A 22,805-nucleotide genomic window follows, 5' to 3' on the forward strand; every position below is an offset into this window, starting at 1 on the left:
AAAACGCTAGTGTGATCGCGGAGCGTTTTCAGACGAAAAGGCCCTTTTCAAATCTATCCGGGCTAGTGTGGACGTAGCCTTAGACTTAGGCAGTTTCTTCCACACACAATCCTTTTATTGCTGTAGCTGCAGAGATGAAGGTTGAGCTCTACAGCAGCACCACATCCCACCGAGGGTTTCCAAACCGTAGCAGGAGTTTGGATCTTTTGGGAGGGAAAAAATGTATTTTAAAGATTTTTACAGGTTTAATATTGATTCATTTGTAATAGAGTACAATACGACAATACAAAGTGTTTAGGTAAAGGGAAATTGTGCAAACAAGTATTTTAAGTCCACATGGTGACTCTGAACTGCTGGCGTTGAAACACCTGAAGCAACGGACACAGTAGATGGAGGAACAGCTGCTACAGCATGACTGCAGCTCTTTATTATTCACCCAGAGCACCGATACATAAATGCTCAAAGAGCGAATGTGTTGGTACCTTTGCAGGATCACAGTACTCACTGCAACACTTACCTTGTGTCCTCTGCGTTGGAGCTTGTTCCCACTTTCAGTGAGACAGACGGATCCACTCATCATCCTGTGGGTTCAAGTCAAGTGTCATTATTAAATTATAGTGGGCATAATGCTCACTAATGCTGAACCCTTGGCCAATTCCGACCAAATATACAGTTTCTTTGTGAAACAGAATTGGATGTAAAATTTCATTTCATTTAATCTTAAATGGATAATGGAACAAAGCTGTTCACTGAAAATGTATTATATGTTCTTTGGCCACAAGAGGGCGAGTGTGATCAAACCTGACTGCTAGCCAGCTCTGTGATGCCGACTCACATTAACAACATGAGTGTGAAACTGGAGACTATATATCGCTATTACAGAAAACTGTGATTCTGTCTAGTTCCTGCGTCAAAGAAGTCGCCGCCATCAACGTTTAACAGGTTGATGTCAATTGCCCTCGATCACATGTGATGAAGGTACTGGAGAGACTGGTCGTGGCCCACCTCAGACCACAGGTGAAAACATGTCTTGACACGTACCCGTACAACAGGACGGTGATCTCTCTGTTTCTATTCACCATCTACTCAGACTTTCAGCACGACTTCGGTTCATGTCACCCGCACAAATACTCACAAATACAACTGGATGGATGTGTTAGTGACGGGAGCACCCAGCGATGGTTTTGTGGAAACATCTGGTGGGAATCATCAGCTGTTGTGATGGAGGAGTACCTGGGCGTCCACTCTGACAATATGCTGAAATGGAAGACCAACATAGAGGCTGTATGCAACAAGATGAGCAGGTTCTGTTTCCTAAACGAAATGCTTCAGTGAGAGCACACATACAAGGTCTTAAATAATCAGGCCCCATCTTATCTTAATGACCTTGTAGTACCATATCACCCTATTAGAGCACTTCGCTCTCACACTGCAGGCCTACTTGTTGTTCCTAGAGTATTTAAAAGTAGAATGGGAGGCAGAGCCTTCAGTTTTCAGGCCCCTCTTCTGTGGAACCAGCTTCTAGTTTGGATTCAGGAGACAGACACTATCTCTACTTTCAAGATTTTCATAAAAACTCCCTTTTAACTTTCCTGTTAAAAGGGAGTTTTTCCTCCCCACTGTCGCCAAAGTGCTTGCTCATAGGGGGTCATATGATTGTTGGGGTTTTGAGTCTTTATCTTACAATATAAAGTGCCTTGAGGCAACTGTTGTTGTGATTTGGCGCTTTGTAAATTGAATTGAATTGGTGCCCTGAACCAAACCATGTGCACGCAGACACCAAGAATCACTGCAAACATGGGACGTGCAGGGCCAGAGTCAATGATTTTGACTTTGATAGGACACTGATAGAGGTCCACAACCATTACATCACCAGATCTGAGGTCACCATGGAACTCAGGTAGGACAGGGCATGTGGCAGCTGATATAAAATTAGCCTCAGTTCTCTTATAAGGAAGCGCTGATTATGATGACAACAGTCAAACAGGCATTGATGAAGGAGTTCAAAATGTAAACAGATAAGCTCACCGTAGAGGAAAAAGCCGTTCCATTTCACACTGTGGCAGGGATCTGGATCCACGCATGACAGCTGCTCCAGGATGAAAAGGTCCAATTTTACCTGTTGCACAATTTCAGGATGGTTCTTGATTTCAACAAACTAGCCCACTCCAAGGAAAGGCTCTGCATTGTGGTACATTCCCAGAATGTTCCCTTAAAATGTTTCAGTCTCATCTGTATTCGTCGACATGCTGAACTGTGCTTGTTCAGGAAATTGTTGAGAAATTTTACAATTGTTTTTTGTTTTTTTTTTTGGTCTGATAAGCACTAAAACTATTTTTCTCCTACTTAGAGAAAATCTCCAAGACAAATTCATTTTCATTCTAATGCGTGTATATATGAAAGTGGATTGGGGCAGCTGGGGGGGCTGTTTTGAGAAAAAAAAAAAGGTCATAATTCTGTAAAAACTGAATCCAACCCCCCATTTTATGAGTTCCCAGTGGCCCTAATCCTCATCTGTACTGTGTGTGTTACTGTTCACACTGAACCCTGTATGTCGAGGCTGTTCCAGGTCCTGAACTGACCCACATCTATTCATTGTGGGTCAAATCAATGAAAACGGGTTTCTGGGAGTTTTGAAATGATGAAACTGTACATGCCACGATGTGTGTATTTTATTTATTTCATTTACATATTCAAATTGGAGCTGATCTGTATTTTCAAAATATTTGGACCTCATACTGAAGTATTTCTGCTCAGGCTGGTGATCGGGCTTTACCTGGCGTTGCAGTAGCTGCAGTGTGTCAGTATGTTGTGAAAATAAGTAAACAAGTTTTCTTCTCTCGGCCCACACAGTTGCACTGCTCAGACAATGATAGCTGTTAAACCGACACCGGCACTGAAAGCTGTCGGTTTGCATTCGGTGACATAGCGCAGCTCATCGTTGTGTTTTCTTAGGCGGAGGCAGGCTTCTAATGAATTCCCCAATCTGGATATAATGAAGAGTCATCTTTCCGTTAGTACTAGTGTAACAATATTAATGATGAGTATAGGGAAGAGATCAGATCCACATATATTGTTTCTCTTTCGTGCCAGTACTTATCATGCTAGCAGGAGCAGACAAGAAGCTGGCCGTGACAAACGGTTGACCCTGACATGAACGGCAGGCCCATCCTGCCACCTGTCACATGCCAAAAAAGAGCTAGCCAAGGTCGTTACTAATGGCGTCTCATGTGTGAAGGCGCACACTCCCACACATGTACTTCAGTCAGCTCTCAGTGCAGAAACCAGCTGAGCCAGAATAAGAATCAACACGACATGTAAATGATTTAAAGGCACTTTTGAAGCAATCACCGAGTTCCTTGGAGAGATGTAGTCCGTGCTGTAAAAAGCACCAACTTATCTTCTCTGATATCAGGGGCGATTCTAGGATTAGAGCTTTGGGGGTGCTGAGCACCCAGAGAGCTGCCCAGCCAGGCAAGATAAACTTTACACGTCACGATGAGACTTCTTCCATGTCTCTCTCAGTCCCTGCATCCTTAAATGTCTCCAGTTGTCCCGAGTTCTCTCTGACTGTCTCCTTGGTGCATTTAAACCCGTGTTTCTCCCTGTCCTCGTCTCCGTTATCAGTCATCATAATTTTACCATCTCTGTGCAAGTCTGCAAATTTCTTTCTTAAATCATAAGATTCTTAAATTCATCAAGTCTCTCTGTGCCTGGGTCCTCGTCTCAAAGCATGACATCACTGTTTTGTACATTTTAACACAATTTAATCCCCACAATTGTGAAAGAAAAGCAAAACACTTTTTTGTCTGTAACAAAACCATCATATCTGATAAAGGTTATTTAAATGCTGCAAAAGAAGAATGGACTGAAATAAAAAAAAACATATCCTAACCTTAATTACTGGGGGAGAATAATGAATGATGCTCATAGTGAGTAAGAAGTAAACTGAGTGCATTTTTTGGACAGAGATTCACTTTTAATGTGTTTGTATAATATAATACAGATACATAAAAAACACTCCCAAAACAGAATAAATTATTACAAATAAAAATCTTTACTGCAGATACTAATTTGACTAATTTAATAATACTAATTTTGTGCTGTAAGATTTATGAGTTTCATGCTTTCATAGTGGTACTTGGGAGAGCTTGACATTTTCCCAATGGTACACACTGTAAAAAGTTTGAGAAACACTGATAAGTGTATGTGTGCTTTTGGAAAACATTTAAAGCTGCAATACAGAATCTTTGAAACAAGCTTAAAACAGTTTTAGAATATAAACAGAGCATCTGCTTCTCTCTACAGCTCCTCACTCCACCAGGGCTGTTTGGCACTTTCTGATACTGTACTGCGGCAGTCATACAGACAACTGGACGGTCCAAAAGTTGGCCTACCTATTACTGGCTGAGGTTTTAGTAGAGTTGTGGCTGAACCACATAAAAATATATCATTAATTTTAATCTCCCCCAATCAATGATAATGTTGGAATGTTGTTGAAGAGGGTCAAAAATGTTTCAACCCAGTTTGTTTAGCAGATTCTGTATAGCAGCTTTAATATAGGGAGACACAACTTCCTGATTGTGTGAGTAAAATCAGGTTTTTTCTCTTTGTCAGTTTAACAGTTTCTGTTGTGCCTGTCACTGTTCCCTGTCTGTTTACTTACCTGCTTCTTCCTGACCTTCTACTTTCTCCTCACGTTCCCTCTTTCCTCTCTCCCTCTTTGGACTGACAATCATACACAAATAGATTGGATTCAATTAGATGAAAAATTACATTAATATGAAAAAAATACTATTAAGATCACTAACAAAAAGTCCTCTCTCAGTGTACTTTCAACCAAAAGGCAAATAACCAAACCACATGAACATCTAATAAAAGATATAAATATTATATAATATTAAGATATAATATAAACACTGAGCCAACATTATTCTTGATTGACGGATGATTTGATTTTACACTTTTACCTGAATGTGGCTCCTTTTTTTCAAAAAACTTCCTTATATCCCTTATGAACTTGGCTGTCTCTCTGTACACAAACACACACACACACACACACACAAACACACACACCAGGAGTTATAAGGTTAATGGGCATCCAGTCAGTTAACTAGTTAGTATCCATTTCAAACAGGACAGTGGTAACAACAGAAGCTACGGACAATATAAAGTTTCAGATTTTAAACAGGCTGTATACATTTCAATGGGAGCAACAGGACGGTCAGATGTCGCTGATTTTACTACAGAGCAGGACGGATTGTAGGGTAGCAAACATCGTCGGAAAACATGTTTTGAACACTGCAGGTTACCTGGTGTAATGTTTTTCAGCTAAAAAGAAACATGACCTGACTCCTACCTAACTATATAAAGAGTAACTGAAGGTTAAGCCAGGCACTTACACCTCCGCTCCGCTGCGTCTCAGCCACCATCGCTCTGGCAGCAACAGCGCTAGAGCCAGAGTAGGGGAGAGGCGAGCTGGAACAAACCATTTGTGGGGGGGGGTATCTGTACCTTTGTTGTTAAAATGTTATGTCTCAACCATTTACTGTATGGTTTTTATATTTCTAGCAGTGTGTCACACAAGCAGCAAATATTGTCCAAAAAAAGTAAGAAATCTTTGGGGGTGCTTTGATTCATTTTGGGGTGAAGCACCCCCCAAAATGGGCTAAAATCGCCCCTGTCTGATATCCTTTAACGTCACTTACATGCAGCATATATTTGCTATATGTCAAGTTGGCTTTACTGTCACATTCATGTGAAACTACATAAGCCGTGCTGCAGGTGCACAGTCAGTCCACACGGAGGCACAAACACAAAGTTTCATGACGGGGTCTCCACAAGAGATTACTGTGCGTCACGTTACCGTGACGTCATTCATTTTGCATCAGGCCAACCTGGCATCAGAGGCGACTGCACTGTCCACATGTGCTGTAGGCTCTCGTTAATCAGATGCTGCCCCCTCCTGTGCCTGTAAGCGTGTGGATAAAGACAGAAGGAATACTGCACCTAACGATCTCATTCCACGTTCACGGCACCGGAGTCCCGGTGGAAAGCTGTGAGGAGGCGTTTGCTCCAGACAAATAGAAAGTGGAGGGATTTACAAGCAGCAAACATCGACTGAGCCAGAGCAGCATTTTCACACGTTTCACAGAATATGCTATAAATAACTCGAGGCTCTACAGGTTGGTGTGTTGGATGCTGAGTGGCTGCAGGCGGCAGGTTGAGGAGGGGCTGGATGCTGTGGGCTCCAGTGATTGTTTTCCTCCTTTCTTGCGCTTCCATTGATCAGTAAAGCGAGGAAGGCGGATCCTCTGACGTCGCCGTCAAGCTGCTCGGCTGCGTCAGAGTCCTGCTGAACCAAGGAAGAAGGAACCAAGAAATAAAAGGAGAGCGCTTCGGAAAGGCCGAGCAGAGCGCACGGAGCGTGACGGGGACATACAGACGCGTCGTGAAGAACACCGCGGACATGGAGGGCTGCACGGAGGAAGAATACAAGGAAAAATTACTATGGAACGTCAAGCGAGAGGTAGGCGCTCACACGTGACGGCCTGCCGAGCTGCACATCAGTACTCTATTACTTTATTGGACTCAAAAATGCCCACAGAGAGGGGGGTGTTTGGGGTGGAAGGGGACCGTGTTAGTGCTGTGTGGGGCGTCACAAGTTCAAGTTGCCAAACAGTTAAATAAATGAACCATCAGTCCCCATCCAACTGCACTCTTTCAGTAATAAAAATACCTGTTTTCTTTGCTTCGTGTTTATTACTGTTACATTACGAAGCGACATTTGGATATTTTCAAATATGTTAGCATGTCTGTTTTTGCCCACAGTAATTCCACTTTCTAGTACACATGAAGGCATTTTAAAATGTGGCGTGATTATGTATTTAAAAGCCCAATCTGGGGTCATTACATGTTTAAATGATATCAAGTATTTTGCCTAATGATCTGACAGCTAACAATCAGCAAACATTTGGCAAAAGTGGGGAGGAAGAACCCCCTATTTTCCAAACTATTTGTATCGACATGATGATGTACGTAATTTGCGTCCAATCATAAGCTAGCCCTCCAGGAGGATTGCATTAGAAACCTCATGTTTTAAGTGATAAGCCGAGGCATCTACCAGCAGCACTAACATCCACGGTGCACACTGTGCTACAGGCTTTTTCTCTTCCTGATGATGAATGTCTCACATCTCCCCAGTGAGGAATAAATCATTACCCCTTTAACCTCTCTACCCACTCCCGTTGTAATCCTCATGCTGAAAGCTACAACTGGAGATATTTTCCTGCAGATGAAATGTCAGTGAAAACCAAAAGCAGCCTCTTAGGAGGCTGGATGTGGCGAGGTGTGGCTCACTGCTTGTACCTCAGTCTGAGCATGAAGCTCCTGCCATTATAATGGAGAAGAAAGGTCAGGCTAAAAATAACAGGCCAAAAATCTGATAGTCAGAGCGAAGAGGTGGGGGGATTACCTAATCAGTGTTCTCTGTGCTGTGAGTTAAAGTATCCCATTCATCAAACAGTACCTCATTAGTTCTCCGTCACTGCTTCGCTTTAGGCAGCAAATGACTTGATATAGTCTAGATTTCATGTTTGCTCCAGATACACTGACTGAAGATTGTGGTTTAGTGAATTAATATCACTGCTGCATCTAAAAGAAGATGAAAGCAGAAAATGGAAACACTTTTACTTAAAAGGGAATAAAAGCTGAGGCTGAGTTGGACATTTGGAGCCATTGTGTGACTAGCAAACCTCACCACACTTTTCATCTTCCTTATACAACTGACTAAAGATACTAAATGCTGGATGGCCTGCTGACAGCATGCACATTATATTTGAATCAACAGAACTAGCAGTGAGACCTAAATATGATCATTATTCCTGTAGTTGTTTCTTTTTCATTCTGTCTTGACCACTTAACAATATCAATATTAATATTTAGTGATTTTAAAAAATGTGATATGTTGGTTCATATTTTTTTCAGCCCCACAATAATAAACAGATTTTCCTAACAGTTGTAATGTGTTGTATGTATGAGTGCAGTTTAAAAATGATCCTTTTTTATTGTTAGGAGGAGTCATTGAATACTTCTTTACTCTCTGCCTCGCTCTGTTAGCGTCAGCAGGTTGCCGTCTTTGGAGGTTGCAGAGTGCCCTCTGGTGGACAAACTGTAAATAATCAGTATTAATTACGTGGTTGAAGGGTGTTTCTCCTGCCTGTCATACATACTGGGAAATGGTTAAAATAGTCTGACTGGCTCCTGTGCCGTCTGAAGTGCAAGACTCATTTTGAATATCTAGGCTAAACACTTGTGTTCTCCTCCAGCTATTCCATAGTCACCTACAGGTTTGAGTCTTAAATAATTGAGTCATAGCATCGCCTCAGGCTCAAAATAGCTCCAGTTCTCAGGATGACTGCAGGCGGTGGGGTCTGCGTCTACTAAACACAGACCACGTGGGAAAAGGAAAAGACTGTTGCAGTCTTGGGTGACGGAGCCACTGAAAGGTGTGTGTTGATACGCCGAGCTGCATCTTCAAACACACCGGTCACTGTTTTGTGCTGCAGTAGCATCAATTGTTAATGCACGCTGGCTGTTAACATTTAAACAATGTCTCGGTGGAGTGTCTTTGTATTTGAATTTTGAAATAATTTAAGTTGTATTAAAATCCTCTCTACATGTGATAAGGTGGTCCTGTTTCTGAGATTTATTCAACATGTAATATTGAACCATCTGCTTCTTGTCATACAGCGTAGTGCTTCTCAAACACAGGGGTTATGGTCAGGTTCTTTTTTTCATACACACCAATTCCTGTTTTCTGTCAATTAAATGCAGATCTTTGAACTTTAGACTAGGATTAATGTGCCCTCACATGGAAGAGATGCTGTTGCATAAGAAAGTGTCAGTTATCTGTTTTTTGCCATATGCTCTAACTCTTCATCCTCTTGTGTTCTGTATATATTTGGTATAAACGATTATCCCAGAGTTCATCCATGGCACGCTGTCAGTGTCTTAGGATGTTTTAAAGCATGGCAAATTCAGCTGTGTTGAGACAGCCTGGTCTGAACAGGGCTGACTGGCTCCTGCGTTAAAGCTCTCTGTCTCTTTAAGCGGCACTCTGTTCGCTCACTATTGCTTGGCAACTGAAAGCCTGTGCAGCTCCCTAAGAAGTTAAATTGCATCAGTTGGCGATTAATATCTCAGCAGTGAGGCGGCCCTGTCAGGTGGTCTCTTATGCCGAGTCAAAAAGTGTCTTTCTGTAGTCACCTGTTTCCTTAAGCATCCTTCTCCTTTTATAAAATCTGTAGTAGTTTTCTGGTGGTTCCAGAAGCAGCTTATTCGTCCTGCAGATCAACACTTTTCTCTGTCTCCACAACATAGAAGATTTTGGAGGAAATGAATTTTCCCCTATAGCATCCTGGATTTTTCTGTTTTACTGCTGCAGTAAAAGATACTTCACTCAAACCTGAGCTGAATCGAGTGTTTCATACTTGATTCAGCTCAGGTACAGTGCATGTGCATGTAGCTGTACTGGACTGTTACCCTCATGTAACTGTAGCCATGCATGCTGATATGAATGATTAAATACTGTAATCGGCCAAAGTGTTTACACGTGTCAGTGTAACAGCTCTCCACATGTTGACCATCGCGTTTGCTCTGTGATAGAAATAAAGGCTCTCTCTTTAGAAGAAGCAGAGAGCCGGGTTAAATGCATGTGCTAAGAACTAGCACCCTGTTTAATCAGCATGCAAACTAGTAAGGTGGCACTATTTCATACTGGGTTATGGCTCGACTTCTCCTGTGCTTTATTTAAGTTTCAGCTAAAGCTTGTTTTGAATAGATTTATGTGCAAACTGATAACATTCTGATTCGGAGGAGTCACTATCTCATGACTTCTGTATCGTAAAGTTTCACGATGTCATTTCAGGAGCTCCTGCTATTTTTTTTTATTTTAATGCAGCACAATTTGTCAGTCAGAGTTAGAAAAGTAAGTAAGTACTGTGTTTTTGTGAGACAGTACACTTTTCTGAGAAACACAATAATGACAATGATTGAAGAGTGTGCAAGCAGAAAAAGCTCCTGAAAACATCACTGTTATTTAGCCTCAATCACACAGGCATAGAGACTGGTTGGCGACCTGCTGGCTTCCTCTGGTTGCTAGGGAAAAATGATGTATTTACGGAGCAGTTTGCAAGTTGTTACTGGAGGTTATCACACACACACACACACACACACACACACACACACACACACACACACACACACACACACTTGTTTTCATATCTTAGTGAGGACATCTAATTGAAATAATACTTTCCCTAGCTGCTTACCCTAACCATCAACAATGAATGCCTAACCCTTAACCCTGAGCCTAAACCTACCAATAACCTGCCTGTTACCCTGACACTCAAACCACATTTTGAGTCTCATGAATGCCTTCAAACTCACGGGGACAGGCACTTTGTCCCCATAAGGTCTGCTGGTTCCCACGAAGATATGAAAACATGACACACACACACACACACACACACACACACACACACACACACACACACACACTCCACTCATGAAAAGTTGTATAGTTGTAAAAGCTCTTCATGAGTAGTTCCCCAGCTGCTCACAGAAAATGGAAAATCATCTTCAAGATCAGGAAACTGTCACATGGCCAACATCAATACTGTGACCGTAGTGTTGGAAGTTGGCTTTCATTTCCTTTATGTACTACACTGAGTAGCCTTGGATGCTGCTGTGTAACAGCATTAAATAGTTTCTTCTCTGAAGAAATATTCTAGCATTATAAAATAGAGTGTGGGGTAACGTTTCCCTCAGACTGACACTTTCTCCAGAACCAAATAATTTCTTCCTGCAACAGTCTCATTTTATGGCTGCTGCTACGAGAGCTACAAAGGCCAGAGCAGCTCGTGAAACTACACTGACATCTACTTGATATTTTATACTCTTAAGGTTAAACGCTAATTTCCTCTACATTTTCTTTACAGGAATATCAGAGGTATTGGTTCCAGGATATGGCTCTTTAAGGAGAGAATTATCTCAGGGTCGTAGCATCTGTGAAAAGCTGCATCAGGTCAACAATTGCATTACATATGAGTGAGGACAAATGAAGTCCACCAACTCATCCTTCAGCCTCCCTCTTCCACCACCAATGTTACGAGGGCATTACTCGTGACCTCATTAATGATGGTGCTGTGGCCTAACAGCAGCTCTTCAGTGAAGGGCTGCATTACAACAAACCAGAGCACAATTTTCTTAGATAATAGTTAAAACCATATATGTGTGAGGATAATGTGGTTAGAGGACCCATAGCAGAGATCAGAGTTATTTAGCAGCAGGTTCATAACAGTATTTGAAGAAACAACACGGGCATCAGAAAAATCTGAATGTTGTCTTAATTTTACCTGATTAATGATCCAAAGAAGTATTTAGTAGTTAGAGCAGGGGTGGGGAACTCTGGTGTCCTGCAGGTTTTAGATCTCACCCTGGGTCAGCACACATGAATCAAATGATTAGCTCATCACCAGGCCTCTGGAGAACTTTTTAAATGAGCCGTGTTGGATCAAGGACACATCTAAAACCTGCAGGCCCTGAGGCCTGGAGCCCCCCCACCCCTGAGTTACAGGCTTATCACTTCAACAACATGGACGCTCAGTTTTTTAACCAAAAGTCTTAAAAACAAACAAACACATAAACAGTCATTTATTACAGTTTTTATAAGCCATCAAATTGAGCATCCACCCAGGATTAGATCAGTCAGTGTCGCTGTTCTGAGCCTGACTGGTTGTCCAACTGTGAAACTAATCTAAAAAATACACGTGAGGCTCTGAGATTATTGCAAAAGTCATAATCACACTTATTTTGGACAACATTGTAATTTCTGCATTATCTGAAAGCAAGGTGCTTCCTCTAGAGCAAATTCACAACTGATACGGAGACAAGACGAGCGGAGAGAGCTGACAAAAGAGCGAGCAGTTAACTCTTATGTGGATTTAACAGCATCCTAATTTTTGCAGTGCGCTGTTTTAAAAGTCAGACATGGTGCACCTTTATCAAACACACAAGTGACCTAATAGAGACAGGCTGTCATTGCCTCCTTCACCTGTTGGGGCAGCAAAGATCCCACCTGGGTCGTAGGTATTTTTCACAGTAGGACAAACTTGTAATTAACAAAAACTAACAATGGCGACTGAGCTGCTCAGGCTTCAGCATCCATTCAAACTAATTACTTGTGTTAAAGTCGTGAGTAATTCCCGTCACAGTGCTGCCCGTGTTCCACTCTTAGACACAGGTCTAATCAGCAGGAAGTGGAAACACCTGTGCGGCCGTTAATGAGCCAGACTAGAAAACAAACGGTGTAGCTCGTATCTAAAAGCGCGCACTGTGCCGCTGTTGTTTACCTTTCAGAGAAGAGCGCCATGCTTCGCGCTAATTACAAAACGATGAGCTGAAAAACAAAAAATGATAAATTAATGTGAAATTCTTGGCTGTCACCTTACGCTCATGTAAAAAGAGTGAAGCGCATTTAAAGGTGGCACAAAAATGCTTTAATATTGTTATTTATCACAAACCAAAGAGGCTGGTGCTCCGATAAACTCACTCACCTCAGGAAGTGAACAAGCCCTGATTACTCTTCCCTTAATCATAAACTGAGTACTACCCTGGATGGACGATAAACAGCCTGAATTAGCAAACCGTCTGCTGCACAGTCCCTTCACTTACTGTATTTTCCATTCTGCTCGTTTGCATCAGGAGCATGGTTCTTGGTGGTGAGCACAAACAAACTGTTGGTGTTCGGTTGTTTGTCTAGTCACGAACATGAGATAAAGGGAAAATTAAACGTCTCCTTATGTAACAGACGGGGGGCTAATGAGCTCTTTTCTCCATTCCTCCCAGAAAGCATTAGCTTCAGGATTCGTAGAAGTGTGTCAGAATTACCCAGCTCTGCTCAGCCATTAAAAACACACAAAAACCCAAAACACAGTGAATTTGTCTTCAACGTTGTCCCTGGAAGTGCATGCTTATTAATGCAGGAACGTCCTCTTTAAGCTAAAGTCAATAAATGCAGGTATCTCTGTGGTCACGTGAACTTTGTGCCAACGAAACGAGCTTCTAACGTACTCCTGTCATGTCAGTTTGACCTACAGGATTTACACAAGTGTATATATATATACACATATATATATGTGTATATATATATATATATATATATATATATATATATATATATATATATATATATATACATACATGTATACGTATATATATATATATGTATATATATATATATATATATATATATATATATATATATATACACATATATATATATATATATATATATATATATATATATATATATATATATATATATATACGTATACATGTATGTATATATATATATATATATATATATATATATATATATATATATATATATACACATATATATATGTGTATATATATATATATATATATATATATATATATATATATATATACACATATATATATGTGTATATATATATATATATATATATATATATATATATATATATATATATATATATACACATATATATATGTGTATATATATATATATATATATATATATATATATATATATATATATATACGTATATATATATATATATATATATATATATATATATATATATATATATATATATATACACATATATACATGTATATATGTTCCTCCTCCTCGTTAACAGGCGGGCCAATCTGAACAAAACTTTGCACAGACATCGTCACACTTAGAGCAATTATTAACATCTGTGTGTATTTAAGAAACATTTATTATGAATTTGGATTTTTAATCATGTTTACTGCAAATGCAATGTTTCAATATCTGCTGGAATTAAAACTACTAGAGCTCATTGTAACTCTGTGTAATCCCTGACACCCAGAACTAATTAAACTTGTTAGTTTCATAGTCCCACCAGGTGAAGGTATCGATCCCGCTCTGACAGCCTGCTCTGTGGAGCTGTTGGTGTGGGTGGAGCTGCTCTCTGCATGAATATATGGATCTACTTGCACATCTATAAAACTGAATGAGAAGCAGAAAGTTCCCCCTAACCTGACTCGCTCTCAGCAGACGTGGGGTCTGCTCCTGTCTCTGTGTACATGTTCTGTTAATTCAAGCTTCTGAGTCATGGATCCTTTAGCACACTGACTGGAAATGTACCTGCCAAATACAAGAGCAGGTAGTAGTGAAGCATTTATAACTGAGCGGTATTTGGTGGTAGACTGAAAATAGCATTTTATTTTCATTAAAGGTATCGCTGTAATCACAGAAATATAATATTTAGAATATGTGTTAACAGATGATTCAGTGTTTGCCACTCTGACCTTCAAATGCCACGACATTTCCTTGTTTTTCCTTGTGGCATCTGTGACTGACTGTTACGCTGAGACAGGAATGGTAAAGAGCCAGTTTGACTGGATCTGTGGGCTACTGGCATGTGTCCATCTGGTAACATAACAGGCTCCGTCTTTAGGAAGTTTTATTTTTATGAAAAATTGCTTCTTTCCTTTCCTTTAAGGCAGGGGTAGGCGATCTTTTTGATGATGAGTGCCATCTAAAATTTCCTCAGAAGTCAATGTGCCATATCATTGCATTAGCAATAAATTTAATAACGCTCTATATTAACAGTTGTTGCACTGAGCGGGCAGCTCCTGAAGCATGTGAAGTGTCAGAATGTGGAAATGTCAACATCGCTTGAAAAAACTGCCAGCCAGCAACGTCCCTCTCACCAGTAGGCAGTGATTTTTAGCCAATTACAAGTTGAATCTGGTAGTTGGGGTTGTTAGCTAAGATACCGTCATTAAGAAGAGGCACAACTAATGTGTCTATGCGAGCTAATTTGCGATGTGCACCGCTGGCCCGGCCATTTATTTTTTTAATGCACCTTCTCAGATTAATTCACTGTGTGTCGTGCCCAGGGCTGGACTGGGACAAAACATCGGCCCGGGCATTTTGACTAGAGACCGGCCCACCAGGTATTAAAGCCATAAAGCCTTTGAATGAAAACAAACGCTGTTGTGACAGTGATGTACACTGTCTTGTTGGTAAATGTATGATTTCTATACATTTTACGTCAGATAAAAACTTTGGTTGTAAGCTTCAGATAATTATTTAATAAAAACTAGATATTTCAAATGACAATAAGAAAGAAAAGTATTTCTTTGTGCCCCCCTTTCCCTGTTAATGCCCTACCTGGCCCCCTGGCAAAACTTTGCTAGATCCGCCCCTGCACAGTTACCAGCTGTCAGCTACACAGAAAAGGATCCTGGTGTTATTTGTCTCTCAGAAACAGTTCATAACTTCCCTTCAACTCATTCATGTCACCTAAAAGGTAAACCTGTTTCTCCATCACCTGTTCAGCTCTGATGATTCAGTAAGGACATCTCCTGGTTTCATCTTCATGTTTCCCTCTCACCAGATAACCAAACCGACATCATGACCAGCAGCTTTACAGCTGTGGCTCCAGCAAACATCAGCTGATACTAGAAATTATTATTAAATAAATTCTAACAACAGCTGATCAAGCTTAAAGGTGCTGCTGTTGTTTAGCGCGACATCCGGCAGTTTCCTCTTTCTGGCGCAAAGTGAGCGATAAACAAACGAAAGACTGGACTTGCGTCAGAAATACCGATCAGCTGATCATTGATCAGTTTCATGATTGAATGAGAGAAGAAGAGGCAGCTGTGCAGCGTAAAGACGCAGAATAACTCCAGCTTTGTGTCTTTTTTCCATTCTAGCTGAAGTCCGGGACAAACTGTGTTCCTTCTCAGCTCAACACGAAACGCGTAATATTTTCTCTGAATGAGGGACGATTCCGTTTTTTAAGGGGCAGCAACTCTACTAACTAACCTTATGAATAAAATAAAGTTCACTATCAGTAACATCATAGCACCCACCCAGCTTAGAAACTCCGTCATGCTAGCTCACGCAGTACGAGTTATTGTAACTGACTGTAAAAAGTCAGCACAACGAAAATAAACTCCACCTAAACTTGGTTTATATCTGACCCAGATAGACTGCAGGTCATAACTTCTTACCTGAAGTTCAGTTCACCTGATACTCGTCCTCCTGCCTCCCCTTCCCTCATCCACCTGCTGGCCTCTGTGGAAGCTCCGCCACAGCCACCACCAAACAACTGAGTTATTTTTACACATCTGCCAGCATCCGGCCAATCCACCACCTCTCATTGTTTATACCATTACCAAAAAAAAAATCATCGGCCCATAAAAACTAAAAATCACCATCGGCCCACTGGGCAAAGGCCCGGTATGCCCGATGGCCAGTCCAGCTATGGGCGTGCCATCAGTTAACCCGTGCCCAGGGTTGCCGACCCCTGCTTTAAGGGAATGACCCCACAGCCCAGCAGTACTACTATAATACTATTAGACTACTACTAGTAATACTAAAAATGACCTTAAATAACAAGTCACAGCTGATCAGGGTGAATGGTTAAGTGAACCAAACACATGACACCAGAAACTGCTGTTTGCTTTTCCTCCCAGCAGTTAATAAAAATGTCTTTTTACCACACTGAAGTTTTATTTACCAAGTACAAATTTAACCCTGATACAGAAAATAATTTTTCACAGGGTCACCACCTCTTAGTGAGTATTTGTATTTGCAGGTTTTCAGTGCAGCATCGTATAGCTCTTTGTGACCAGTTTAACCTGTCGACTGTTCAGTTCAGTTCAGCTTTATTTATACAGCACCAAATCACAACAACAGTCTCAAGGCGCTTTATATTGTACAGTAGATTGTACAATAATAGATACAGAGAAAAACCCAACAATCATATGACCCCCTATGAGCAAGCACTTTGGCAACAGTGGGAAGGAAAAACTCCCTTTTAACAGGAAGAAACCTCCGGCAGAACCAGGCTCAGGGAGGGGCGGGGCCATCTGCTGTGATTGGTTGGGGTGAGAGAAGGAAGACAGGATAAAGACATGCTGTGGAAGAGAGACAGAGGTTAATAACAGATATGATTCAGTGCAGAGAGGTCTATTAACACATAGTGAGTGAAGAAGAAACACCCAGTGCATCATGGGAATCCCCCAGCAGCCTACAGCTAAGGGAGGATTCAGGGTCACCTGGTCCAGCCCTAACTATATGCTTTAACAAAAAGGAAAGTTTGGAGCTGTTTTAAACTGAAGGCTCCCTCCTCTTCTACTTTTCAGGAACAACAAGTCTATAGCAGCTGTTTGTTTTTTTTGGCTCTCCAAATCGAGGGATTTAGCCCATCCCTTACTAAAATCTTTACAACCTCCCACTCCTCCACAATACAGGGAAAAAGTTTTGAGTGAAAGAACGATATTGTAGTAAGAGCTTCATTATAACACAACCACACAAGCAATTAAAGCCATCCTGTTTATCAATTAGACCCAAACCAGGCGGAGGTGCCAGACACGTCCTGGATTAATTACCGACTGCAATTAATTCTTCGGAGAGAGCGAACTTGGACAAGCGAACGGCAGACTGAGTCAGTGTTGTTGAACTCGCTCAGGCTCTCCTCCCCAGAGACACAATAGATAGCAGCAGAAAGACTCATTTGAATGTTTCCAGGATGCCAAGATATTAATTGGAAGTCAGCGGTGCGGATGTTTGGGTGAGATTGTCAGAGCCGTTATTCCTACGTGTCACAATTTGAAGGGGAGACTGCGTCACTGTTATTTATATATATATTTTTTTAAATTCCCCACTCGCCCCTGTGGGCGGTCTAACCTTCAAGCTCGGGTCCTCTACCAGAGGCCTGGGAGCTTGAGGGTCCTGCGCAGTATCTTAGCTGTTCCCAGGACTGCGCTCTTCTGGACAGAGATGTCCGATGTTGTTCCCGGGATCTGCTGGAGCCACTCGCCTAGCTTGGGAGTCACCGCACCTAGTGCTCCGATTACCACGGGGACCACCGTTACCTTCACCCTCCACATCCTCTCGAGCTCTTCTCTGAGCCCTTGGTATTTCTCCAGCTTCTCGTGTTCCTTCTTCCTGATATTGCTGTCATTCGGAACCGCTACATCGATCACTACGGCCGTCTTCTTCTGTTTGTCTACCACCACTATGTCCGGTTGGTTAGCCACCACCATTTTGTCCGTCTGTATCTGGAAGTCCCACAGGATCTTAGCTCGGTCATTCTCCATCACCCTTGGGGGCATATATATATATATATATATATATGTATATATATATATATATATATATATATATATATATATATATAATGCGCTAATTGACGTCCCATAGAAAAACATTGGTTTCCATACCGATAACCAATCAGTAAACAGTTGACAGCAATGAACAGCTGCTGAGCCGTCTTACATTTTTTTGGTGATATGAAGCCAGTGATCTTTATTTTAACATAGTAAAAGAAAAGTAGAACTATACCGTGTGTCTTTAAGCACGTGTCACAGTGTTGGTACTGCATTAATGTATGAGAGCCTGTTAATGTTTATGCCTGAGTAGTACCAGCAGTATCAGTCCAGTTAGTTACAAATTTGATTTATTTCTCAGTTAGTTTAGAAAACAAATAAACATACACCCAACAGGAAATACAGGTATGTTACTTGCCTTTCTAACATTAATGAAACAGCAAAAACCCACCTGCCCACACACACCTGTTCACCCCCACAGTCAGCACAGTTGCTCTTTAGTCTCAGTCCAGCAGCTGAAGCTCAGTGATCTGGTTGGATAAGTGAAGCCTGTTTAAAGCACACACCAATAATCTGACCATCATCAGCTGGGTGCACTGGGCAATCGTTGTTTTTAAAAAAAAATTAAATGTTTTCTTATTATTTGTACAAAGTGCTTTCCACATGTCATCATAAAAGAGTGGCAATGAGAAAGAAAGCACTGCAAACCATTACTGTACCATCATCTGGAGTGTGTGTGTGTGTGTGTGTGTGTGTGTGTGTGTGTGTGTGTGTGTGTGTTTTCATTTCCTGTGACAGTAGCTTTTATGTAAAACTGATGCAGATTAGCTTGACTGTGTGATGCGGCTACCATCTCTATGATGCAGCTAAGGTTAAAGACAATGACTCTTAGCACAGAGTCACCCTGGCTTTTCTGTGCGCAGGTGAAGCAGATTATGGAGGAAGCAGTGACTAAGAAGTTTGTCCACGAAGACAGCAGCCACATCATCGCTCTCTGCAGTAAGTACTCTTCCTTTTCTCTCTCGTTTTCCACCACACGTACAGTTGTGTGTCTTCACAGGATGTTACATCGACTACAGTGATTATCTGGATTTGATCAAAACTGTAATTGCTGGGGTGATGACACATTTTCACGTCAATATAATTTTCATTCCCTTCTGTAAAATGTTCTCACTAAACATAATTTAGCATCACCCATCAGTGCCTCTCTCTCTCTCTCTCTCACACACACACACACACACACACACACACACACACACAAACTTGTTGAACTCCTTACCAGGTGACTTAATGCTGCTGCTCCATCAAGGACTTCCTTTGACGTCACTGTGACTGTGCTGCTGTCTCAGTGGAACCTTAGTAATCACAATGGAGATAATGGAAACTTAATTTCATAGAGAGGCTGTACAAAACCCAAGCTTTCTAAGCCTGTCTGTGTGTGAGTGTGTGTGTGGCCGGACACAGGGGGGTTGCCCCTCCTGACCGGCTTGTTGAGCTTGCAGTACTGTATGAGTCACAGCTTCCATGCTGGTCACAAAGCTGCCTCCGCCTATAGCTGCAGATCAGCCAGATCACCGACCTCACAGCCAAAGCTTCTCTTTCTTGGGATAAATATATATAACTGCACCATAACTCGAATAAAATACATGCGTTTTTAAATTTTCTCCTAAAATTTTCTCTGAATATGACAAATGCTGCCAATGAGGTTTTGGCCTCTGACTAAAAGAAAATCTTTTTTATTTAATTAAATGTTCAAATATAACAGGAAACGTCGAGACTTCTGTTAAGTCTGGGTCGTTGCTTTATCCTCTGACCCAAAACATCCGTCACTCCTGATGAAGAACTGCCTCCAGAAGACCAAAGTGAGTCTTACTGACTGCACAAAACCCCGACCTGTGAACTGAAGACCAAGGTCTGTGCCAGAAGAGGAGCTTGTGAGACAGGGATCACAAATCAATTGCTCTGGTTAACAACATTTGTGAAATATGTATTTTAAAAAAATACATTTTCATAGTGGGACTAATAATTCTGTAGATACAAGCAGTGGAAATGAGCTTCATCTCAAGGGTAGGTGGGGTAGTTTCCACAGGCGAGGTTTCCACGGTTCTCTGTCTCCCTGAACATGAACAGCAGATCAAATCTAAACCCAACAGCAGGAGTTGGTATATGGACGTCACTCTTTCTTTTAAACATATCAGAAATTGTGCGTCCGCTGGGTGTTACCTGGTGGCTTGCTTGCTGCCATTCATTCATCCAGTTATTCCTCATCTGACAGAGCTTTTTCCCCTAAACGGATGCTCCTTGAACATATTTCCATCTCTTCATGTCTTCTCAGCCTCAGTCTCAGTAACCGTAACCTGCACACTGTCTCATCTCCTCTTCTCCTACAGCGTCACATTTCTCTCCCTCTCTGCTCTCACCTCCTGTGCATTTGTCTGTCTCCTCACGCATCTATATATGTAAGAAAAATTATATTTTATATATATGCTACTTTAACCTTTATTAAAATGCTTTACAGAGACTGAAATGAAAAGAAAAGGCTTTTTTTTATTAAACGTTGAATTTTCTCAAATGAAACTAACTAGTCGGCGTCTCGATGGATGGCCACGGTTTAGCCTGGCAGGACCTTAGATGATGCCTGAGGACTGAAAGCTGCCTGCTGGTAAAATTCCCCAGGTGTGTGGATCACACGTCAGCTGCTTGTCCGCTTTGTTGACTGAACCAAAGAACCACCTCTTTGACTTAAGATTTAGTAATAAGATCATCCTTTCCACACCCACACAAGCAGTGACACCAGTGATAACATGCGTGGCACTGCTGTCAGGTGCATAGTGGGAGAAAAGGGCCTCAGACTGCGCATGCTGGTTGTTCAGCCTTAAGTAACCTTGGGACTATTGATTTCTTCTCCTTTATTCTTGTTAGTTTGCATTAAGCCCCACGTCCACAGGATTATCACTGACTGACGAGGACCAGAAGTCTTCATGATAAAACTGTGTAGAGTTTCAGTTAGAATTCCTCAGTACTATGGATGATGCAGAGTTGTTCCTCCTCAGCCACGGGCAGCTGATTTTCAGGAGATCATGATTGGATCCCTGACTCCTTTAGCCCACATGTTAAAGTCTTCTCGTGTAGCAGAACTGATTCAACCTTTGGTGCGACAATAAAGTTGTTTTTGACATTGAGACAGTTTTCAGTCACGTGCAGGGAAAGCTTTAAAGTAGAGAGTGTGGCTGTGTTAAAGAAGGGAAGCAGCCTGAAGTATGAGAATGTGTCATTAAAATGTTCTGTGTACAACCTGCGATCAGAGTTTTGCAGCCCACACTTTAAAAATCCAAAATTGTACCTGATTAAAGTCTAGCTGATCTCCTACCAGCAGTGCTGCACTCCTCATGAAACCTGCTCCTTTCATACATCAGCGACACATCCACCTTACTGTCATGTTGGCAAAGAGAAGGAAGTTTAAGAAAATCTGATGAGTGGAATGGCTGCTCAGTGAAACATTGCCATTGCAGTGTTCTCAATAATCCTTCACATGAACGCCGAGTCTGGCCGAGTGCTCAGATTTGGACGTCCAGAGGTGCGAAAGGACCCGACCTTAAAGGCGAGGGAGGAATTACAGCTATTGTGATGTTTAAAATGAAGGAAGGTCAATTCTTGAAACGTTGTGTGTTGTGTTGAAAGATGTTTAAACTTTGTAGTTTGATCCAGCCACTAAATAATCCTCATTTCCTGTGCCAAAGTAAACAGGCAGTAACTAGACGGTGTTGTACCCTAGCATCTGTACGTGCTTCTTCCTTTTCAAGGTCGAGATACTTCAGCACAGAGCGTACTGCTGGGAAGGAAGAACTGCTGAAACCAGATCATTTCTCTGAGATGTGCTGACATTTAAAGATTATAGCAGCCTGTTCTCTAATGTTGGTGCTGGATTATGAAAATTTCTCATCCACCATCTTCACTTTATCCAACATTTGTCTGCAGAACAGCCAGAACCATGTTTGACCTCATCCAAGCTGTGGGAGTGCATGTCCTTCTAACTGCTGATGTGAGAAGAGGGCGCTGTGGAAATTAAACTGTCAGCTTTAGTTTTAATTATAACTCTTCAAGACAGCATCCAGAGGCGAGGTCTCTCACCTTTCACTGCTGTGCTGGAATGACGTTGTTGAAACAGGCGCTAAAGCCTCGGCAGCGCTGCGCTGCTTTGCTAACTCACAAACAAAGCTAAGTGAACTTGACTAATCGAGCAGATGAGATTAAAAGTAAAGGAAGGTTTATACGGTAACATAGATGGTTTTATTTCAAACATAGTGACATGTTACATAATAACTGGTATGTAGTTTTAGAAAAATAAGTGAATCAATAGATCTGAAGTAGGGCAGTAGGAAAAACGTTTTTTAGCTTCCTTGTTAAAAACCTTACCTGTATTCTGCGCTGCATTTGTCAATGACTGGTATATTTGTGATTCTGACATTCCATCAGTAACAATTTATATCAAGCTGTTATTCTTTAAAAGCCTTTGTGATGCTAACTGCACTGCAGTGGTTTCTATCAATGTAGCCGAAAGTTTTACTTTTGTGTTCGAGTCTATTTTTTTCTGTTTATTCCCG

The 22,805-nt window shown here is 41.4% G+C and overlaps 1 protein-coding gene and 1 long non-coding RNA gene across 4 annotated transcripts in view; one reads left to right on the forward strand and one right to left on the reverse strand.

The window, feature by feature from the left end:
* On the reverse strand, positions 1 to 4,721 carry LOC112842144 (uncharacterized). Its single transcript, XR_003213821.1, has 3 exons — positions 4,667 to 4,721; positions 2,029 to 2,119; positions 1 to 1,257 (listed from the first exon to the last, which is right to left on the reverse strand). It is a non-coding gene; the product is annotated as an uncharacterized LOC112842144 (long non-coding RNA).
* Positions 4,722 to 5,881: 1,160 nt separating this feature from the next.
* Positions 5,882 to 22,805, forward strand: part of sgsm2 (small G protein signaling modulator 2) — a 108,853-nt gene continuing 91,929 nt past the window's right edge. For 2 of the 3 annotated variants that reach the window (XR_269803.4, XM_025898556.1), the window contains exons 1-2: positions 5,882 to 6,529; positions 19,125 to 19,200. Coding sequence is in view for 2 of the 3 variants with exons in the window: in XM_025898556.1 (XP_025754341.1) it covers positions 6,470 to 6,529; positions 19,125 to 19,200 (136 nt within the window). In the remaining variant the exon portion in view is untranslated. The remainder of the gene's footprint in view (positions 6,530 to 19,124; positions 19,201 to 22,805) is intronic. The other variant, XM_005474421.4, reaches the window with a different exon arrangement.

The sequence above is a fragment of the Oreochromis niloticus genome, linkage group LG14 (genome assembly GCF_001858045.2).
Source record: "Oreochromis niloticus isolate F11D_XX linkage group LG14, O_niloticus_UMD_NMBU, whole genome shotgun sequence".
NCBI lineage: Eukaryota > Metazoa > Chordata > Actinopteri > Cichliformes > Cichlidae > Oreochromis > Oreochromis niloticus.